This window comes from Psammomys obesus, unplaced genomic scaffold, assembly GCF_907164565.1.
Source record: "Psammomys obesus unplaced genomic scaffold, mPsaObe1.curated_primary_1811, whole genome shotgun sequence".
NCBI classification, from domain to species: Eukaryota; Metazoa; Chordata; class Mammalia; order Rodentia; family Muridae; genus Psammomys; species Psammomys obesus.
The window spans coordinates 312378-328419 of NW_026596287.1; the positions used below are offsets into that span (position 1 = coordinate 312378).

At 43.4% G+C, this 16042-nt stretch overlaps 1 protein-coding gene across 2 annotated transcripts; it reads right to left on the reverse strand.

Annotated features, from left to right (window-relative positions):
• Window positions 1–358: 358 nt before the first annotated feature.
• On the reverse strand, window positions 359–15084 carry Pgbd1 (piggyBac transposable element derived 1). 2 transcript variants are annotated; one of them, XM_055596934.1, is made up of 7 exons: window positions 14820–15084; window positions 13565–14034; window positions 12558–12687; window positions 10285–10373; window positions 7009–7126; window positions 6052–6109; window positions 359–2165 (listed from the first exon to the last, which is right to left on the reverse strand). In XM_055596934.1, the coding sequence occupies exons 2-7, from the start codon at window positions 13958–13960 to the stop codon at window positions 605–607; spliced, it is 2352 nt and encodes a 783-aa protein (XP_055452909.1). In that variant the 5' UTR covers window positions 13961–14034; window positions 14820–15084; the 3' UTR covers window positions 359–604. The 2 variants fall into 2 exon arrangements, with proteins under 2 accessions (XP_055452909.1, XP_055452908.1); XM_055596933.1 differs by having other exon boundaries at window positions 12558–12705.
• Between the last annotated feature and the right edge of the window lie 958 nt (window positions 15085–16042).

The window sequence follows — 16042 nt, forward strand, 5'->3', positions numbered from 1 at the left end:
TTCTCTCAAGATAACTCTATTGTTACTCAACTTGCTTCATTACCTCCCTGTCTTTTGACTTCTCCCAAATCATAGTCATGACATACCATTTCCTTCAGTATTCAAAGGTACGCCTTCACACACACACAGCAATTTCATGGCCGGCCCTGTCTCAACTGCATACAATGTGATGCACCTGAGATATTTAGTCCCTTATACTTATGTCTTGTGAGAACATTCTTCCCTCATGAGTTGTATTTTGGACTATGGGTTCAGTGACATTCTATAGAGTGTAATATTGCCTGCATTTTCAAAATGCCAATTTCTAAAACAAAAACAGGAAACAAAACAAACTGACAATGGGGAAATGGCAGGGTTTTAGTTTTGCTCTTTTAATATACAAAATAATTTAACAAGTGTTTTCACGTATCTGACACAAAATTAGACATAACGGTAATACAAATTCAATACTCACAAAATGTTTTTTAACATTATTTGCTGTAGCAATCCTTGTTGTAAAAAAATACCAGTTACTTACACCATCTCCATTCATTGGCTTTGGTAGGGTAGATCTAATTACAGTAACAATTTTTTTTGTGTCTTGTTACTGTGTACTTTATCTGCCCTAATCAGTCAGATTAATGTCATGTCCCAAGTAAAAACATGCTACACACCTCCGGAAACCCAAGAGATCTAAAGGAGACCCTGGGTTACAGATTCTATGCAGCTGCCATGCATTATTCATGGCTACATCGATCATGTAACTAACCAAAACCGAGTACCATTTCTTACTCCTTAGTCCCACCCTGTATGTGGAAATAATTTGATCCATTTTAGCTACACCTTTCCTGCAGTCCTCATACAATTTCACTATGGATGGTTGGCTCACCTGAAGGAACTCTTCATCATCAGCTACACAGCTCACTTCACTGACTGGTTCTATGCCCACAGCATTTGAACACAGACTAAGAAAGCCATCACCATGCCAACGGCATAACATTATCTCATCATTTTCTTCCACCCTGAAATCAAAATACCCTCTGTTCATCTTTTTCATATGTTCTACATTCATAAGTGGACATTTTTCCATTCTGTTTTCACGAATTGATCCTGTAGCCTTCACTCCCTTCTTCTTCAAGGCTGACATCAATTTAATACTTGTAAAGAAGTTATCAAAACACAGATGATAGGGATAGTGACCTTTCTCCAAAAGGACATTAGCAAAGCTCATGATTAGATTTCCACCTAGCCCAAGGTCCAGCTCCTTATCTGTTTCCACAGCTGAGTCTTCTTGGTAGGGCTCAAACCAAACCAGATAACCTTGTGTAGTTGTACCACACCAAATTTTATAGCCAATTCTAAGAGGCTTTCCATTCAGAAATTGGTCACCATCAAAGCATTCACACATTGACTTGTCAAAACAATAGTATTCTTCTAGGGGGGCATATAAGAGGAAATTTTTATTCATTTGCCTTATGAGAGGCCTCAATTTTGAAAACTTATCTTTTTGATCTAGGTGGCTATTATCTGCAAAATGCAGGTATGAGAAAATCAATTCAAATCTGTCCCTTTTAATTGCATTTCTAACCAGGGACTGATCAGAATCAGAGACTTCCCAATACATCCCCCTCCTGGGACGCCTGACAAATCCACTCCAGAGCAGGACACCAAACACGCACCGAATTTCCTGCACTGTGACTTCCAAGCGGACATTTTTCTGGGAAGCATAATTATTGGTTTCATTGACAATCAAGTTGAATGTTTCATCATCAAAAAATAATTCAAAGAGCTCTACTGGGTTCAACTTCTCACTCTTGAGATTCAGAAGTCCAGAATCCAGTGCTGACCAGCTTGGAAAGTTGGGCTTAATATCCCTTTTAGTCCAGCTCGTCTCAGGGCCACTGGACACCTTTAACTTCTTTCTCTCAGGCTGCACCTCAGGCTCATTGTCTTCTTCTGCCTCTGAGTCATCAGAAAATGCAAGCCCTTGAAGCAGCTCACTCACTCGAGATTTGTCTTTTTCCCGCCCCTTCCGGGTAATGTCTCCAGCTGCATACTGCAAGGATGTAATGTGCATCCTGGCCCAGGAGTCACGGGGAGGGTGGAAATTCCCGAGAGTGTTCAAATTTGAGACTGTCTGTTCAGTAGGGAAAGTAGTACTACCAGGAGTGCGGGGTGCACAATCTCTGGGAAAGAAAAAAGAATACATGCTACAAAGAAAACAAAACGAACCCCCAAATCTTTCTTCCACATACTAAATGCAAAGTAGAATCCTTTTCTGGGGGAAATCTACTTCTATTTTTGGTGTTTTCCTAGAGAAGACTTGCTCCACTTGGTGTTCTGAATTCTCCCCACCTTGCACTTATTCTCACGTTGACACTAGCTGCTGAATCTGAGAAGCTGGCACTTGGAGTACAGTGTAGGAGCAGGATGCAGACCTTCTATGCTCCTTTTGGCATGTGTTGTGCTGGCCTCTACGGGAGGCACTCTTCCATTGTGAGCCTAGTTAGCTCTGCCTCTAAGCTCCTTAGCAAGGTTAGCTTCTGGCAGCATTACTTGAGATTTCCAGATCTGTCCCACTCTTGTGTCCCTGTTCTCTCTTAACATGACCACAATCTTGTGTCAATTCACTGTTTACCAGGTCTTCCCACAGCTCTCAGGATTTCTGAGCAATGAGGACTTAGCACCCCTTAGCTTTACATTCATCTGACAGATAGATTTCTCTGAGGAGAAAATAAAAAAAGAAACTCAAATTCATTGTACTTGAACTAATTAGTGTGTGATCTACAAGAAAGCAAGCTAACACTAAGATGAGAAGTACTTCATTATGCTTGTACAATTATGATACAATTAAATTATTATTATTGTGTGAGTGTACCACAGTGCTTGTGTGGATGTCAGAGGACAGCTGAGTAGAGCCACTTCTTTCCACTTTCTGTGGGTTCTGGAGGCTGAACTCAGAGCATCAGGCTTGAGTGGCATACTCTTTACCTACTACTTGAGTCAGCTCAGCATTTCGCTTGTTATTCTGTGATTTGGGGGAGGAAACACATTAGTACCTGGGCAGCGTGTGGCAGTCAGAAGACAACTTTTGGGAGTTAGTTCTCTCCTTCCATCATGGGACCCTGGGATGAAACTCAGTTGGTCAGACTGTAGTGGGAGTTTTGGTTTCTTTAACAACCCAGTTCTATTATGTGAATACGTTTTTGTTTAATCTCAGATGTGGGATAAGAGGCTGTTTCACAGCAGGTGATTATGATTTGCCTCCTGCACTTGCAGGGGTGTGATTTTGCCAGCTGAGGATAGTTCATGTTTGGAATTTGCCAACACCCACACCAGTGTCGCCATAGTAGCATGTGCTACAGGGTGGGAAACACGCTTTCTTCGGAAATTTGCTCCCTGGAAGGTCCCTGGCACTCATCCCACTTGGAAAAGAGACGTGTTCTGAGATTTCTATGCTTTTTCAGTTGTGGCTCTGGGGCTGGATTAATGAATTTTTTGATCTTTCTCTGTGACTCCTGAAACAGCACAACTAGTTTTATAGAAATTTATTATTAGTAGATTATTAAAGGCTTTAATAAAAATAAAATGAAAAAGGAATAAGTTTAAGAAAAGTAATGAATTAGATTTAGTATTAATAGGCATTAGGAATAGTGAAAAAATAATAGCCTCCTTCTTAAGAAAAAATAGCATGAGAGGTGCAGCTGGTGGAAGTTTCCCCTCCCTTCAGTGCCTTGTTTCTAAGGAAGATTATAAATCTAAGCAGGACATATGGACATATGGGAGGATGGTTAACAAAGGTGTAGTTAGATTTTGATACAGAGAAAGATTTTGGCAGGCATCTGACTTAGCTCCTGACTTTCCTCTTCACTGGTTAGCAATAATGAAACTACATTTGAGGTTTCTTTTTCTTTGTTTGCTCTGATCAAAAAGTTTTTAGGCCAAGATTTCTTGTGGGCACTGCTTTATGTTTGACTGCATTTTGAGTTAAAATGTAAACTTTGTATTCTTGGTAAAAGTCTGAATGTTCTGGGAAGTATGCCAACTTTAAGGTGCCTTTTGTGAAATCATTATAAAAATACTAGCTTGATTTCAGTAAAGTCGCAGCAGAGTCAAAACCATCAAGGTGTCTCTGTCTGTCAATTCATCGCTGAAACCGTGTCTTCCTGTCCAAAGCTTTGTTCTCCCGCAGACGACAGGAGCCCGACTGGGCCGGTCCGTGGCAGGAATTCTTAGGGTATAAATCTTAGGGTATAAACCCCAGAGCCTTGAGAAAGAACCAGGAGGGGGTGTTCCGAAGGAGGAGGCTGCTGCTTGCCCTGCTCCTGGTTACTGTTTCAGTTTGTCACGTGGTTGTGAGCAAAGAGATGAAGTAGAAGAAATCGGATATCCTGTTGGCAGGGATCAACTTTTCCAAAGATCAACTGCCCCCAAGGATCTTGATTAGCAGGAAGTAGTTTAGAGAGTCTACACCCCCTTTCCTCTCTAACCTTCTTTCTCTTCTACCTAGTGTTGGGGGATTGGAAGGGATTGGGGTGGAGTAGGATGGCAGATATAAGAACCCAAATAAAATAGATGAAGAAAATGCACCTATAGTCAGACCTGCATAGCAAGTATTCTTCTTAACTGCTGGGCCATCTTGCTGCCTCGCTGTTGTTAGTATTTTTATTTTTATTTTTTTTTTTTTTAAATTACATGTGTATGTGTTTGTGGAATGCATATGTGAGCTCAAGTGCCAAAGGAGGCCAGATGTATCAGAACCCCTGAAGCTGGAGTTACAAGGAGTTGTGAGCCACCCAAAGTGGGTGCTGGGAATAGGACATGCATCTTCTGAAAGAGCAGCAAGAACTTCTTAACTACTGAATCATCTCTCTAACCCTCTGTTGCTTTTTGTTTGTTTTAATTTTTAAAAAATTTTATTTTATTTTATTTTATTTTTGAGACATAGTCTCGCTCTATAGACCAGGCTGGCCTGGAACTTACTCTGTAGCCTAGGCTGAACTTGAAATAAAGGCAGTACTTTCTTCTTGCTCCATCCTTGTTAGTCCTGGAATTATATGTATGAGACATCACACTTGGCTCTTGGCTCTTAAGGTGATAATATGAGTTCTGTCATGACATGCCTTTCAATGCTGAATCTAAACTCCAAGAACTATGGTGCATTAAGACCAATATGGTGAAGTCAGGCTCTGGGGAAGAGTGAGGTAAGGGACAGGAGTGGATGTGGGAGCGGAAGAAAAATGTGGGGTTGCCAGAGGCTGGGGCTCTGAAATTGAAGGTCTGCTACCCCAGACTGTAACTACCTCAAAGTGTTTTGAAACAATAAAGTATTTTTATTCTAATCGCCACTGAGTCATGGTTTCAGGCATCCATTGTTGCATATGCCCACCAAGCAAAGGGCAGATTCTATGCTGCAGTTATAACTGCTAAATCAGTGGGTACTGCATCTTGTCCTATAGTGGAACTTAGCTTAGTCCTCACTAGCGTCATTAAATATTCACTCTTCTTTCTTTTAGCTCCAAGATACTTCTGTGTTAGGCATTGTGGAATAGCTTAGTGGTGGAGTACAGAGCAAGGCCCTGGGGTTACTACAAGGAGGAGGAGGAAGAAAGAAAAGGAGAGAGATTTCTATATTATCTCAGAATTAGTCCTCTTTCATGTATGCTCCCACCAAACACTTAGACGTACCTACTACCATAATTGATTTCTCTGTATCACATTTCCTTTTGATCCGTCCCTACCTGCCTACCCTCAGTCCCCTCACCACTCTGACAGCAACTTCTCAACTGTCATGACAGTTTCACTCCTGCCAAAAGTCTGTCTTTTGGTTTCTCTACTTACACTTCTGTGAAAATCCAAGGGAAGAGTGATCAAGCAGGACAGAATAAGGAAGAGACGCTGGAGGTAGCTGTGTGGCCTCAAGCTTTTGCAGTTGTTACATACTCACGGGACAGCAGAGCATTGCCTAGTCTGTATTGTTTCAGGGAAGCAGGCTTTGACCACTGGTTTTCCTGCTTCCATGCACCATCTTATGTCTGCAGGATCTGATCCACTCAGGACACAGACACTTACCTATTGGGTATTCTTGAGGCCTTCCCACCTTGTACCATTTCTTCCGAAGTGTCCACCTCTAAGTTAATAAAATCATCATGAGTGGCAGTTCCTCTGCTAAAACAATACACTATTATCCCACAAGTTAAAATTAACAATTATTCCATAAATTCAGAAAAATAAAAGAAAACAATCTCTGGGAGTACTGAATAAATGTTCCCAAAGAAAACAAGTAAAAAACATCAACATATGTCTCAGGAGCACACATTCCCAATCCTAGAAAGTGTGGCACAGGGGCTGGGTGTGGTGGTGCATGCCTCTAATGCCAGCACTTGGGAGGTAGGTGGCAGGTGGATCTCTGAGTTTGAGGCCAGTCGAGTCTACATAAGTGAGTGCCAGGCTGGCCAAGGCTATATAGTGAGACCCTGTCTCAAAACAAACAAATCCAAAGAACACACCTGCCCCTTCTAAAAAGAAAGTGTGGCATGGCATGGGAAGATAGTAAGAAAGGCCAACTAAGGTATCAGACCAGCTAGAAAGAGGTCCCAAGAGGGCAGCACACATTTAAGGGAAGTTAAACACGGGCAGTAGTGTTCTCAACAAGGAGAACTTCCCTTGGGGTGAAAGGGATCAGGCAGAGGCACTCATGGGACTCGTTGGCGTATGAGAGGATCTCTGAAAGTACTAAGCTATATGGAACCAGGCTGGGATTGAAGATGCGCGGAAGGCACTGAGGCAGCGAGTGCATAGGGACAGTAACTATGGGTCACAGGGAGGACCAACAACCAGGGCCATCAACAGAACACAACATGACCAGGAAGGGTGCAAAATGGCAAGGGCTGTGATAGGTCTACAAGCAGAAGCCAGGATGGAGGGCAATAAACGGTAGCATGTGTGGGCTCCCAATGGCCAAGTAGAGTTGGGATTGATGATGGGAAAAGAAAAACACACATGGAGCCAGCCAGAACCTGTCCTTACTTATTCCACCCATGACCTCCTGCTGAGCCGAGCTCCCACTGGGCCTCTTCTGAGCCAGATGGGAGCACTCCTCTGAGCCAAAGGCCTGGGCAGTTTCTTCCCCAGTTTTCACCAGTGGCTAAAAACAAAGAAAAAAAGAAAAAGGAAAGAAAAACTGGATGAAGAGCTAAAGATGGTGTGGTGGTTTGATAAGAATGGCCCTTAAATTCATAGGTTTGAATGCTTGGTCATCAGGAAGTAGAACTACCTGAGAGGCATTAAACAGTGGTTCTCAACTGTCTAATGCTTTGACACTATAATGCAGTTCCTCATGTTGTGGTGACTCCAACCATCAAATTATTTTATAACGGTAATTTTGTTACTGTTATGAATCAAAATGTAAATATCTTTGGAGATACAGGTTTGCCAAAAGGATCAAGACCCACAGGTTGAGAACTGCTGGATTAGGAAGTATGTCCTTGTTGGAGCAGGTGTGGTCTTGTTAGAGGAAGTGTGTCACTGGGGATGGGCTTTATGATTTCAAAAGCCTAAGTCAGTCCCAGCGTCTCTCTTCCTGCTGCCTGTGGTTCTCTATCTGTGGTCCCAGATAGAGAGCTCTCAGCTACTCCTCCAGCACCACGTCTGCCTGCACACTGCCATGCTCCTCACCATGATAATGCACTAAGCCTCTGAAACTGTAAGCCGCCCCCAAGTAAATGCTTTCCTTTGTAAGAACTGCCATGGTCGTGGTGTCTCTTTACAGCAACAGGGCAGAGCCCTGACTAAGAGATGGTGTTAAGGCTGTTGAATGTTGTAAACCTGTAGTGCCAGCCATGCAGGGCACTTTGGGAACAGGTGTGGTGCTTATGCTCAGCGCCAGCACATCCCACTGCCACTCAGGGCGGAACGAACACGGACATCTGATAATGTGTGGGACGGCCCACACTGCAGCAAAGCTGTCCCGCGTGGTGAAGGGCGTTGGAGTGCCCTGCTAGGTGAAGCCTACCCGATACATGTCTACTGCGCCTGCGTATAAGATGTCTGAGCCTGTTATGAAATAATGATAAAAAGAAAGAAAATAATTTAAGACTGTTTCCTAGAAGAAAGCTGGCACAGAATAAAGATGCTGTCACAAACATGGACTTGACTCAACTGTTCCGTTCAGTATCATTTCCTGCTGCAGTTGAAGAGCACATCAAAGATATAACAAGGAGTTGTGAGGCTCTTTTTAATAGATTTGGGTCTCTATAAATGTAGAGATCTTCAAAGTTTTCATTTATAAAATTACCTAAAATATTTCAAAGCTACATTAAAAAAATATGCTATAATAATTATTTTGGTGGTTGCCTATGGTTCATCTTTATTTGATACTGTCCCCAAAAATCTACCATGTAGCTTTTTATTAATCAATTAACTTTTTGTTTCATATTCTTATTTATACTCTTTTTCCATTGCCTGAACAGGTTAAACTCTCCAGTCTTTCCCAGACTGGATGTAGGCTCTGATAACGGGGTCCAGTGAGTTTCAAGATTATATAATTTCTGTTTGCCTCATGACTACCCCATCCCATATGGCACACTGATTTAATTCAATATTAAAAAGTTTTCCTTTTAAAAAAAGTTTTCTTTGAAGGTTATGATATAATCTCACTGTATCCCCTGTCCCTTTCCTCCCTCTAAACCCTCTCATAGACTCCTCCTTTCTCTTTCAAATTCATGGCCTAATTTTTAATTAATTTTTGTTACATGTAATTAAATTTTGTTACATTAATTTACAAAAATTAAATTAATTTTTAATTAATTTTTGTGCACTCCTGCTCATCTATATAATGTTACTTGTATGTCTGTTTTCAGCTCTGACCATTTGGTATTGGAAAGCTTTCCTTGTTTAAATAGTATAATCTCTTTTTACCAGTTCCCCTTTATCAACATATTTGTCTAGAAATCTGTATTGGTTTCCTTAGTTCCTTATAAAAGGGCACAAACTCAAGGTATCAGCAGGTGCCCTTGAAAAGCCCTAGGAGAGGACCTTTCTTGCCTCTTTTCTTGGCTTCTGGATGTAATCAGTAATCCTGGGTATTTCTCTACTTGTGGGAGTGACACAGTTATCTCAGCCTCTGTCATCCCAGGTATTCTCCCTGTGTACCTCTGTCTTTAAAAACAGACATTAGTCATTGGGTTTAGGCCCATTCAACACAGAATGACCTCCTTTTAACTTCATTACATCTTCAAAGAGATCATTTTCAAATCAGGCCATCTTCATTGGCACCTACAATTAGGACTTCCCATATCTTTTGAGGGGACAAAATGTTACCTCAGCTTGAGTTAAATTTCTGTCTTTTTGGTCTTTCACAATTTGATTCAGTATTAGTTTTCATCTGTGCACATGCACACTTTTACCCTCTGACTCTCTTGGATTCCTTATATAATTCCATCTTAATTCAATCATTGGTTACACATTGGCGCAACTGTCTACTTTGTCATTTCCTCACATATAATTATTTTGAAGACTTCACAGTGTGGAATATATACTTTAAAATATATAAATTTTATATACTGGTTTTTTTTTTGGTGTTGGTTTTTGAGACAGGGTTTATCTGTGTAGCCTTGGCTGTCCTGGACTCACTTTATAGACCAGGCTGACTGCAAACGCACAGAGATTCACTTGCCTCTGCCTCCTTGAAGGCACTGGGATTGCAGGCATGTGCCACCATACCCAGCTCAATACGGTTTTATTTTGGTTTTTCTGTATCCATGTTATATTTATAGCAATTGGGTTTATATTTAAAGGATGTATAAGTAGGTTACATTTACAAGTGAAGCAGTTGATAAGAACATGAGTTATTAGATGAAACCATAAAGACAGTTCCTGGAGGGAGCAACTAGAGCAAAAGACATGGAAAGACCCATCCCATCCTATGTGTTTGCGCTTCTTCCTGTCTCTGTATCTCTGAGACAGGGTATAGCTATGTAACCCATGCTGGCCTAGAACTTGTGACCCTCTTGCCTCTGTTTCCCAAGTGCAGGAATTATAGATGTGTGCCACCACCCTCTTTGTTCCTCTACCTTGAGATCTGAATGTGCCTCCAAAACATGGTACAAAATAAGGCTGAAGCCGTTAGCATTGGCTCTCTGGATGGTGAACACGTGGTCTGTGAAGGTCTGACAAAGTGAACGTGAAGAAACTGCACCTCCCTGAAGGCTTTCAGGCTGAGAGAGTGGGCCAAGAGAAGGGCAACAAACAGGTCAGGGGAAAGGAGGATCACCATTTGGCTCCCATAAGCTTGACGCTGCTCACCTGGAGTACAGGTGAGTTAGGCTCGGGTGGTACTGCAGTGCCTTTGGAACTTTCTTCCTGGAGACAAGCTATTCCTAGAGGAGCACATCCTACAAAGAGAGAAGACAAGAGTCATGCATGAGACACTGTTGCCTTGGGAAGTTCCCTTTGTTTAGATTCAGTCTCCCAAATCTTCTGTTTTTAAAACATCTAAGCCAAGACACAGATTTTATGAACTGAGATAAAAGCACTGCAGGTGTTTCTAAGCTTCTGAAGCTTGACTGTTGCTCACGCACAAAGCTAAGCAGGAGGAATAGACTTAGCAGTGTGCTTTACACACATAAGAAATACCAGTTAAAAGTAGAGATAAGAGATAAGGGAAGCTGCTGGTGCATGCTGCATGTGGGCAACAAGTCTACTGTGGTCAATCCTCACACAAACCTGTTCTTCTGGTATAAAATAGACATGCGGTAGACAAAGGGCAAAGGTTAGGAGCCTTACATTTTAGAAGTAGCTCTGAATCTGTTGGCCTTTTAGTTTTCCTAACTATTAACTGAAGGTGTTACATAAGAAGATGTTATAATTCTGGGCTGGCGAGATGGCTCAGTGGTTAAAGGCATCTGCCACCAAGTCTCACGACCTGATTCTGATCCCCAGAATCCACATGGTGGAAGGTGAGAATTGACCCCCACAATTTGTTCTTTGAGCTACCCATACTTGCATACTTGTATGTGCACAAACACTTCCCCCCACCAAAACACACAAGATAAATAAATATTATCATTCCACAGATTGTAACTTTGTATAATTTTGAAAACTGGCTTAGTTATGGGAATGGACAAAAACCACAGAACTGGCTGTTGGTCAAAGCCATAAACTTATAAGCTATAAAAAGAGTAAGTAATTTAGTGGATACTCAGTGAGTAACATGAATAATAAAGTGCATGCTTGAGTATCATATATTATTATTAATATATTGAGACAATGTCTCACTATGTTGCCCAGGCTGGTCTTGATGTCCTGGGCTCCAGTTAGACTTGGTGGTATATGGGTATAAACCCAGCACTTAGGAAGTGAAGGCTGGAGGAGGAAGAGTTCAAGGTCATTTTTGACTACATAGTGAGCTTGAGGCTGACATGGGCTACATGAGACCCTTTCTCAATCTCTGCAATCCCAGCACTGTGGCAAAAAAAGAGTGGGGACATAGCTCAGTTAGTAGAGTGCTTGCCTACCCTGGCTTTGATTCCTGGCACAGTATTAAAAAAGAAGACAAAAGGAGGGACCAGGGAGATGGCTCAGTGAATAAAGATGCTTGCTGCCAAACTCACAGACCTGAACTTGATTCCCAGAACTCACACAGTGGAAGGAGAAAACTGAATCCTGCAAGCTGTCTTCTGATCTTCAGACTCGTGCCATGGCTCCTGTGAGCACACAAATACACATGTACATGGCGGTGTATGTCTTTAATCCCAGAAGTCAGGAGGCAGAGGCAGGTGAGTCTCTAGTTCAAGTCCATCTTGGTCTACATTAGTGAGTTCCAAGGCAGCCACGGTTACATAAGTGAGTCCCTGACTCAAAATACAAAGCAAGCAAACAAACAAAACCCCAAATCCCCTCAACCAAAACAACAACAAACGAGCAACAACACACAAAACAAGTAAATGTAGACAAAAGTTTTAATGTATCTGTGACTTGATTTTAAAAAAGTTTAAAAAAAAAATCCTGAGCTCAAGTAATTTTTTCTTCAGCCTCCTCTGCCTCCTGCATAGCTGGAACTATAGGCATATGTCACTATGACTAATTCCACTCAAAATTTGTTAAGTAAATCTCAAGTATTTTAAGTTTTTAATCAGTTCTATCTATCTGTCTATCTATCTATCTATCTATCTATCTATCTATCTATCTATCTATCTATCTATCGTGTGTGCGTGTGTGTGTGTGTGTGTGTGTGTGTGTGTGTGCACCCACACAGACATGCACATAGAGGTCAGAGGACAACTTGCAAGAGTCGGATCTCTCCTTCCACCATGTGGGTCCTGGAGATCTACCTTAGGTTGTCAGGCTGAGAGGCAAGCATGTTTACCCCTCTGAACCATCTTTCTAGCCCTTCTATACTTTAAATACAACACACACACACACACGCACAAACACACACACACACACAGGACGAATAACTTAATTACTTTATATACAAAAACAAGGAAGAAGGCTTCGAGGCCAGAGACAATCTCCTCTAAGGAGACCATGTGTCTACAGTGGCCTCCTCCCAGGGTCCCTCACCCTCTAGCACTCACCACTCACTTCCTGGGGGAGCTGTGGAGGGTCACATGTCAGGGGAGTGACCCCAGGCTGGAGAAACTGGAGGCTCTGATACGCCAAAGAGGCTCCTTGATAGTCTGTCACCACAAGGCGCATGTCCTGTTCCTGAACATAGAAAGTAGCCTGGAGACAACAGATTCACCGTGGCAAAGTGTCCTGGTGGGAGCCAGTGACTCCCACAAGGGATCATAGAACAAGCTCCATTTACCCCTCCAAAGAATGAGCAAGAACCGACCCAGATTCATCCATCAAATTAGCACTGCAAACTCACTCAGACAGGCTCTTCTCAGTACCTAGGGACTCAGCAATCAAGGCAGGCAAGACAGACAAAGGACCTGTTCCCAGAAACACACAACAACAACATGCCTGAGCTACTGGTAAAAATGTAGTGAGGACTGGAGTCAGTACACTATCTCAAAATGTCCTCTCTAATTTACAAAGTAACTACAAAGGGGAAAAACAATAATTCTCTAGAGAAGAAATCTGACAAGCACCGCCATGACCAGTGTGTAAAGGGCGGAAGCACCCCAGTGTGCTCCCTGAAAGGACTGACAAGAGGACACACTGCCTTCTGTGCCTTCTGTGGCAGCTGTCTAGCAAAACGTATAACCTAGTGATCATGTGCAGACCACAAAAGACATTTCCTTGCTCCTCATAAACACATACCAAGTTCCTGGAGGTAAAGGAACATGTTTGCTATTATCTGTCATCTGGTTGGGGGGAGGGGTGGGTCTACATAAATGTGCCTGCCTATGCACAAAAAAATAAATTGGGCTTGCACAGGAATATGGGGGTAGGTGGGTGCACCATGAAACCAGTGATACCAAAAACTAAATCTGGGTGAAGAGAATACAAGTGTTCTCTACCGTTTTTGTGATCCTTCTCTAAATTACTAATTATTTCAGAACAGGTTAAGCATTAGCAGACACACACTCCTCGCCCTACTGTTCCTCCCACATTAGCGCATTCCTTCCGTTCCCACCTGCTGCCCCGTGTCTCCATGTCCCGAGGCGAAATTCTCCAGCAGTGCTGCTGCCTCATCACCGCTCCGCAGAGGATACATCTGCACCCAGGCCTGCAGCTCCCCTGGCAGGATGGTCAGGAACTGCTCCAGCACCAGCAGCTCCAGGATCTGCTCCTTGCTGTGGGTCTCTGGCCTCAGCCATTGACGGCAAAGTTCCCGAAGCTGGGCCAGAGCTTCGCAGGGACTGGGAGCCTCCTGGTAACAGAACTGCCGAAATTGCTGGCGGTAAAATTCCTGAGTGTGAGTCCTATCCTCCTCTGAGTTGCCTGGCTGCTCCAAGGCAGGATCTTCCACCTTCACTGTCACAAGGCTGCCTTCCTTCTCAGGGGCGGAACCCGGCAAAACTTCATACATGTTGAACTTAGAAGCTGCAGAGAGGTTCGTCTGGCTGAAGTCTATGCTTCAGAAATGTATTTCTAAATAAATATCTACAGTACAAAAATTGAACAGAAAATTAAAAGTAAAAAAGATATTGAACAGAAATTTAAAGTAAAGTTTAAATCTCATGAAACAATTTTATTTGTGTCTCCACTATGCTGTGCTCAAAGGCTAACCCTGTGCATCCAAATCATATCCTGAACACTAAAGGAATTGATCCCAGAGGTAGGGGATATACCATGAGAGAAGAAAGGCAAACAATAAGAATGACAGCTCAGGCATGGTGGTGCATGGCTGAAATCCAAGCATGATGCAGTAACAGAAGCTAGTGTGGCCTGCATCGCAGTCCATTACTGCCATGACACCACCCCATCCCCCCCTCAGTTTCAAAAACGTCTCCCTGGTCTAACTTCAAACTCCAGAATATAATCTCATTTGCGTTTTACCTTTAATTTACCACCAAGTGTATTAAACACCTAATTATTTTCTACGTGTAAAGTTAATCCTGGAATAAAAAAAAAGTTCCCACCTACAAGGAAAACACGGTCTTCCCAATTCCTCATTTACCACGCTGACATTTTTCCTCCCCACTTTGTACTAGTTCATCCTTCCAATGTAAAGTCCCATGACAGGTGACCTGCTCTGTATGTGCATAATCTTCCATGGCCACCCTCAAACCTTATATACAGACGGGGAAACTGAGCCACACAGGTGGCGGCGGGATGTGCACCGCTAGATGCATGCACTCCGTTCTTCAGCTTCTATGACAGACCACAGCACAGCCATCCCTGCCCCTGGCAGACCGCTAAGTAACCTCTAGAAACGCGGCACGTACCTGGTACCCAACAAAGACCGGTAGACTTCCTGACGGATGTAATAGATGTACCTGAGGTGCATTAACCAGGGCTCAGGCGTGCCCAGAATACAAGCTAAGACTGTATGCCAGCGCCTGGCGCACGGTAGCTAAGCGTGTCTATTCGCTGCTTAAAAGTTTAGGGAATGTGTGCAACAAGGATGCGCGGAAGCTCAGGAAAGGCTGCTACCGGAGGCCAGTGTCACAGCCTAGAGGCGCTTGCTGTCGGTCCCCGAGCCCGCTGAGCTCGGTGGGAAGGGGTGAGGGACAGGGCCACTTCCTGCAGACGGAGCCGAGCGCCGAGGGGCACTTCCTGTAGACGGAGCTGGAGATCCAGGGGCTACTTCCGGCTACCACAGGGTGCCTTTGGAGCGCGGTCCCGGTCTCTGGTTGCCCTGGTGGGGCCAGGTCGTGGTTTTCCCGCCTGGCACCACCTCCCGTGATGGTTCCGAAGAGCCCCAACACGCGCACATTTACATAAATAATTTCAAGGAAAACCTGTGAGATGTACCTGACGGAGAGCTCTTGCTTGGCATACTTTATGGGTTCGGTCCCCTAGACAAAGCCAAGTCGGCCTTTACAGGCCTTGCGTGTAGTCAGATGAGTAAATACGCACAAGGCCACAAGCCAACTAAGGATACAGATTTTCTATGCGTGCGAAACCCACTTAGCGTGAATTAGCTATATGTACATTTATTTCCTATGTGTGTGTTTGAATGCGCGTTAGTGTGTAGGCCAGAGAACAAACTGGAGCCGGTTCTCTCTTGCTATGAGGGTTTGAACTAGGGCCCTTACTTGTGGGCCTATCCCCACAGGCCCCCTACACGCTTTGTAAATTCTCAGGACATCCCCTGGTGCGTTTTGTTCAGTGAGCTTTTGAAGCACTTATGGAAATCACAATATAATTTTGCGCTTCTTTTCTAAGACAGGGTAGATTTTTTTTCCACAGCAGCTTTCAAAAAAAAAAAAGTTCTGCATGTTTGTGAGCATGCGCACGAGCATGTGGGTGCAGAGGCCGGAAGTCGATGCCCAGATGCACTATTACTCTCCATATTATTTTTTAGACACGGTCTCCCACTGAATCTGGAGCTCACTGGCTGGCCAGCAAGCCCTCTCTTTATGAGCCCTCCATGGGGATCATATCTCTGTCCTACCATCTCTACCTTTTTACATGGGTGATGGGAATCTGAACCCGGGTGCGCTTG